Here is a 6,764-nt window from a genome sequence, read left to right on the forward strand (position 1 = left end):
TGTCCTGTCGCTTACTTTTTGGGAGAAGAGACCGACACTCACTTCTTTACGACTTCCTTTTAGATAGTGGTAGAGAGTCATACGGTCTCGCCTCAGCCTCCTCTTCTGACTAAACAACCCTAGTTCCCTCAGCTGCTTTTCATAAGATTTGTGCTCTAGACCCTTCATCAGCTTTGTTGCCCATCTTCGGACACGCTCCAGCACCTCGATGTCCTTGTAGTGAGGGGCCTATTTCCTAGCTGTGCCCACTATTACCTGCATCTTGGTCTTGCTCTTGTCTGACTCTCTCATATTCAGACTCCTATCTATAATCTCCACATGCTGCATCTGGCTACCCCACTGATCCAGAACAGACTGCTCCAGTATGACACACCAAATTGTCTCTGTGTTCATCCTTACAGTTTTGCCCAGGTTGACATCAACAGGCTCAGTCACTTCAACTCCTGTCATCCTGTTGTTCGTGAGCAGCTGCAGGGCACTTGGCAATGATGCCCAGCAAGTGCATCATCCTGCGTCCAAGTGTCACAGCTTCCAGTAGCATTACTAATGGTGGGCTGTCCCTGTCCTGGCAGATCTTCATCCGCAGCACAGACTGTGATCGGACGCTGATGAGTGCGGAGGCCAATCTGGCAGGCCTGTATCCCCCAGAGGGACAACAGATGTTCAACCCTAACATTTCCTGGCAGCCTATCCCTGTGCACACAGTGCCTGAGTCTGCCGAAAGGGTAAGTTCCTTAGTCTCAAGGATACGTACTGACTACTCAAGTAGTGTGTTATACTGGTTTCTCCAGAAGTCTTTGCTTCAATCTCGACTCAGATTGTCTTGACCTTCTCCTGGGACCTACCTTGCAGAGGTTCTTCTGTTTGCAGAACAAGATGAGAATTCAGGGGCTGTGTTCACTCAACGTGTCAGCTGCAGCACCTCAGCAGACCACACACGATCTGGAGTATGGCAGAAGGCAGTACCTGAGGCTGTTTATAGATGCATCCTGTTAGTCAGGGCTTCGTTACAGTTGCACATGTTGACTGCAAATTCTGTACTTCAGTGTTCTCGGTGACCTAGCTGCTCTTGTTGTCTCTGCTTAGCTACTGAAGTTTCCTTTGACCCCCTGCCCACGGTATGAGCAGCTACAGAATGAAACACGGCACTCAGCAGAATACATAAATAAGACCAAAGAGAATTGGGTAAGTGACTGTTTGCATGAGATAAGGTGGTCTTAGGCTTGTAGTTAAAGTATTATCACCTCTGTAGAATCAGAGCTCTGAGAAAAGGGGAGGAATGCCTGTGCATGTCACACAGCAGGAGATTAGAAAATTGAAGGCCTTTCTCTTTTCTCAAACCTACAGCAATTCCTGCAGATGGTGGCAAATGAGACTGGGATCCGGGATGTCTCTCTCGAGAGTGTTTGGAGTGTGTATGACACACTGTTCTGTGAAGTAAGTTTGGCCATCATCTTACAGCTGTGGGAATATGACCTTTAGGACTCGCTGGGTTTGGTAGAAGATACTTTTGCAAAATGCCATAAAACAACTTTTCACAGTTGCCACCCTACACTTAGAAGCCATGTTCTACTTTCAGAACATAACAGTTCCTACTCTCCAGAGGCATATGCCAAGAATTATCTACTTTTGCACCCTATAACCTCTCACTTTGTAGCTTATATACATATTGTGCCACACCCAAAAAAAAGTCCCACCTGCATAATACAGATCTCTTTTGAAAGTCACTAGAAAATTACTGCAATCTGAAATCTTTAGGTTTCTGTGGACAAGTCTGAGTTAAGTAAGGTCTGGAAACTGAAGGAGCTCTATGATTTAAGTTGGGAGCATAAATTAGGACTTTTCCTGGTTCTAGCTCTATTTCTCTGTTACTTTAGATCAATCACTTTTCTTTCTGTGCTTCTGTTAATGCCATCTCTGAAAGAAAATAATGCTTGTCTAGGTTAAACGGGGTTCACCCACATCTGGTTTTTGACCTATGATAAAGTACTTTGCCAGTGAAAGACTCTAGAGACAGATATTACCCTTTTACTGTCGGGAGTGAAGTAACAAACTATATTCCCCGTGAAGTTTTGTTGAAAGCATATCTTAGGAAGACTTAAATAAAATAAAAAAACAGGTTAGCTGTGCTGTGCTAATGGTAAAGTGAAGGTCATGTATCAGGAGACTCACTGTTGTTGCACACAGGTTTATTCATGTGCAACTATACAGCATGATGAAGTAACTTACAGAGATCTTCCATGTCAAACTAGCTAACTGTGGAAGAAGCAGGAAACCCAAGCATTGTGACACTGTGTCATGCTAATTCTACTAAGGTGCAAGGCTATTTAGCTTTCTGGCAGTGGTATACAGTGATATGTACTATTTGAGGGATGTAAAAGATAAATCTGCACTTTGCTATGTAAAGTAGCAGCTTGAGTTGCTGCAAGCTGAGGATATTCCAGTGCACTGCACTGCACTATGTACATTTGCCCTTTGTTTCACAAACCTTATCTTCTGTTTTGTAACAGTCACAGTGAAGCAACTTCTGTTGGTAACAAAAAATCCTTTGGTCAGAGAGATCAAGAATTTCAAATCTTCTTAATTTCAAATCTTCTTCATTTTCAAGACTCACTTAATGAGCTTACTTATTTGGCCCAGAAGGCCAGCAGACAACCACTATAATCCCCAAGAACTTGGGGATTATTAGCTCACTATCCCAAAATGAAACCAGAAAGTTTTGAGGAACGGTAATTTTACTCTCAAAATTATTCCTCTAGGCTGATGAGTCTCTCCAGCTGCTTTGGGCTTCCTCCTTTTTTCTCACTCTTACAAACAATGTCCTGAAGAGAAGCATTGTTTTTCTCACTGGAGCCAGTAGTTTCACTCTACCATCTGGACGGAGAATATAAAAAAGTCCAAGAAATTGCTGAACTTAGCAGATACTCTCTTTGTAAATTAATGAAAAGCTAACTAAATTTCTGAATTGCTGATGGGAATTTCTCTTAACTGCTCTGAGAATGAGCCCTTAAGGATCCTTGGCCTCATCTTCTGGCAGCTGAGTGGGATGTGGCAAAGAAAATTGCTCTGAGTAATGCCAGGGAACCACAACTGCTGTTTTTTGTGTAATTGGTTGCCTGCAAATCAACTGTTCTCTTGGTTCCCAGTTCTCTTTATTCTGGGCTTGACTACTAGGCTTTGTCAGTGGTGCTTGTCAGTATTACGTCTGCAGAGCAATCACTTAACTTTCTCCAGTATCCTTCAGTGGCCCTCAGAGCCTGCAAGGAAATTATGCTGCAGCTACACCAGAAACCTGGAGTTTGTGTGTGTTCTCTCACTGTGTTGTTTATTTTCTTTTTGGCTGCATGCCATCTGCAGGGCAGAATCAGCCATACATAAAGTAAATGCCCCAAGATTGTTGTACCCACATTACGACGTAACACTGCACTTCAGTTGTGCTTTCACAGAAATGTAGCCTCTAGATTTTCATCTTTAGCCTTCTCATTATTAGTTTCTGAAACATGAAATCCCAGCCATATTCTTTGCAGCACAGCAGCGTGAAGACAGAAGCATAAAAAGGGGCATATTTAAAATAATAAGAGGAAATCAGTAGCAGCATGGGCAGGGCTCCAGACTCCTTGACTTCCATTCTCAAATTCATCTACGATCTGTGCCACTTGCAGATGAGTATTCTGTTTCTCTTTCTAGCAAGCACACAAAATGGATTTGCCTGTATGGGTGACACCAGATGTCATGACTCAACTGAAACAACTAAAAGACTTTGGTTTTGAATTTCTGTTTGGGATCCACAGTCGTATAGAAAAAGCTCGTCTGCAAGGCGGTGAGTGCACCAGGGAGGGAGCTTCGTGCTGTTCTGTCTAGTTTTTGCCTTTTACAAGCTGTTCCCTTTCCTCAGGGGTCCTGCTGGGTCACATAAGGGAAAACCTAACCAAAGCAGCAAATGGTTCTGCCCACCAGAGCCTGAAACTACTTGTCTATTCAGCGGTAAGTCAGAGCTTGGAGGCTAGCTTTGCTCCACCATCTCCTCCACAAAGAGCATTTGGGCTTGGTGATAGTTTTGACACTTTGTGGCTTCTCCACAGCCCATGCAGTGATCAACACATGCATCTTTGCATCTGGCTGGGTGGGATATGCAGGATCTGGCAACATTCCTCTGGAGCCCCTGAAAATGCCCAGCCTGCACTTTGTTCCTGTTAGCTCAGGCTTGTGGATGAGACTGGCAGACCTTGGGGAGCCACTGCTGTCTTTATTTGGTAGATGAGTTGATGCCACTCAGATGTGGTGTTTCAGCAGTATAGATAGTCATCCCCCACTTCCAGCAGCCTACTGACTGGAAAGTTAACATCTCTCCTAAATTGCTCCCTAGAGGTTAATTCTTAAAGAACAATGCAGAATATATGTGGCTGGCTTTCTCTTCTTCACTGGCAATGCCACAGATCACTGTTCTAGCAGTACTGCTCCTCTCCTTTCTTCCAGATGAAAGTTCCAAAGGTGACATCCCCTCAGCACTGCATTGCCCATTACTGGTATGGTCTGAGCTGCCCTGCCACTTCCGTAAGGGTGACTGATTCGGTTTTTTTTCCCTCTTTCTCAGCATGACACCACACTTGTGGCCCTGCAGATGGCTCTAGATGTCTACAACAAGATTCAAGCACCATATGCCTCATGTCATTTATTTGAGCTGTACCAAGAGGATGATGGGTGAGGGCTGCAGTAAAGATGTCTGCTGTGATATCACCTCAATGGTTAGATACCTAGGCTAGCCTCTACTCTAGGGTATGAAATCTTGCTCCTAGGGACAGACTCTTAGGAGGAAAACTACCACCAGAATAAATGAAAGTGTGGGCACTGAGTTTTTGTGAAGGGATTACCATAACTGGAAGGAAACAACAGATCTAGCTGTGTTTTGTTTTCAGTAACTTCTCTGTGGAGATGTTTTTCCGGAACGAGAGTGGGAAAGAACCCTTCCCACTGACAATCCCTGGATGTCAGCATAAATGCCCACTGCAGAGATTTTTGGAACTCACAGATCCTGTTGTTCCCCAGGACTGGAAGCAAGAATGCCAAGTAGCAAGCGGCATACGTGACACAGGTGAGCCCAGGCTGGACCAGAACATGGCAGAAAGGGAAAGCTTAGATGATACCATATTGACCACTTGTCTTCTTCTTTGCAGAGGTGTTTGTGGGTCTGGCTGTGTGTGGATCCATTCTCCTTCTCCTTATAATCCTCCTCTTGACTGTATTCTTTCGCATACAGTCTCAGCCCCCCGGCTACCGCCATGTTTCCAATGAGGGAGAAGAGCAAGCCTGACAGCTGCTTCAGCTCTTTCCCAGGCAGTAGGAGAGAGCAGTGTTGCCCCTAAGGATGAGTGGGAACCTTTGGTGACTGTGCATTCTTCTGCTTTGGCCATCGCTTCCCAGAATGAAGCTGGACTTGATTTTTGGATGCTTTCTGAAAGCGACATCCCAGAGAGGACTGACCTACTCTAATGGAAATGACACCTTAACTCTGAAGTCTCAGTATACTGTGTGGTGCCCCCAGTCCTCATACACCTTATGCAGTCTGGGATTCCCAGTGTGGCCCGTTGGAGCTGGTCAAGAGTTTTCTTCCTTTCAGTGATTGTAAATGTTACCACTCACTATCACTGTAGCAAAGGGGCTTGGGCCTCCATCAGCTGCCATATCCAGTGCAGTCAGGAGCTGCATCTCTCTTCTTGGTCAAGATGCTTTGAGTGCTTTTCTCTCAAGCCATTGGGCTGATGAGGGTGTGAAGGCTGGGCTTGGAGCAGAGGGCCCAGCTCACCAACAATGCACCAAGACTCTGTCTGACTTACTCAGACAGTCCATGCAGACGGAACTGCTGCAGATGACGGAAGACAGTGAACAGTGTTTCTCGAGGTTGCTACTGGCAACTGGTCTTTTTTTCCCCTCCTCACATTGTGGTTCAAGAGAAAACTGGCTTGGAATTAGGAAAAGATTGAAAATCTGGCAGTAGTTTCTAAGATTCAGCTCAGAGTAGGTTGTATATGGTCCAAAGAAGCTCCAAGGGCTGCATCAGAGAGATGGATTCCTGTGACCATAACAAACCCACACCCAATTTCTTGTATAATGTTGTCTCTAGAAAGGAGAGTCCCTGTAGATAAGAAACTTTGGCCCCTTCTAAAGATTCAGCCTTTGAATTTGACTTCCCCACCTCCAAACTTCAAGTACCTATTACAGGGAATATCCAGTACTGCAGGTGGTCCACATTTCAGCTACAAGCCCAAGAAATTCACTTTACTAGCAGAATGTTTTTATGCTCTAATTAAAGAGACGTAGCAGAGCTGTTTACCGATTACTAGATTAAATGCCAAGTTTTATAGTTTTTCTTTCTGTCTTCCCTATTGGATGGACAACCACAAAAAAAACCCAACACCCCAAACCATTAATGATCAGTTTGCAGGTGATGGTTGATCCCTTTATTTGGCATTTTGTCCAAAGTTGATTTTTTTTCTCCAGGCTTGCCTCTCTGTGTGCACTGCAGCTGCTGCAGGGAACTTCATGCTTAGTGCTCATCACCTGCCTTGTAGTTTCTGGCAGAAAATGAGAGGCTGCAGCAGGCACCAGAAGCACAGGCTCTTCACATGGTGATGTTGCACATTCACTTCTTGCTTTTACTTCCCTTTCTGGTGCAGTTCCCTTCCCCTCTTGGCGACAGAAGCCAGCTCTTACAATACAGACATTTCCTTTTCTTCCCCTATGAAGTACCATGGGGACTTTTCCCT

The 6,764-nt window shown here is 44.8% G+C and overlaps 1 protein-coding gene across 1 annotated transcript; it reads left to right on the forward strand.

The window, feature by feature from the left end:
* Nucleotides 1-485: 485 nt before the first annotated feature.
* ACP2 (acid phosphatase 2, lysosomal) lies at nucleotides 486-5,311 on the forward strand. The gene is made up of 8 exons (XM_009999539.1): nucleotides 486-725; nucleotides 1,087-1,185; nucleotides 1,348-1,437; nucleotides 3,688-3,820; nucleotides 3,896-3,984; nucleotides 4,595-4,701; nucleotides 4,917-5,092; nucleotides 5,175-5,311. The coding sequence occupies exons 1-8, from the start codon at nucleotides 486-488 to the stop codon at nucleotides 5,309-5,311; spliced, it is 1,071 nt and encodes a 356-aa protein (XP_009997841.1).
* The last annotated feature ends 1,453 nt before the right edge of the window (nucleotides 5,312-6,764 follow it).

This window comes from Chaetura pelagica, unplaced genomic scaffold, assembly GCF_000747805.2.
Source record: "Chaetura pelagica isolate M959 unplaced genomic scaffold, ChaPel_1.0 scaffold55, whole genome shotgun sequence".
NCBI classification, from domain to species: domain Eukaryota; kingdom Metazoa; phylum Chordata; class Aves; order Apodiformes; family Apodidae; genus Chaetura; species Chaetura pelagica.

Coding starts and splice junctions, on each gene's coding strand:
- ACP2 (XM_009999539.1), top strand. CDS start 486: ATGATGCCCAGCAAGTGCATCATCCTGCGTCCAAGTGTCACAGCTTCC. Junction 1,438..3,687: donor ATGACACACTGTTCTGTGAA/GTAAGTTTGGCC, acceptor TTCTCTTTCTAG/CAAGCACACAAAATGGATTT. Junction 3,985..4,594: donor AACTACTTGTCTATTCAGCG/GTAAGTCAGAGC, acceptor CCTCTTTCTCAG/CATGACACCACACTTGTGGC.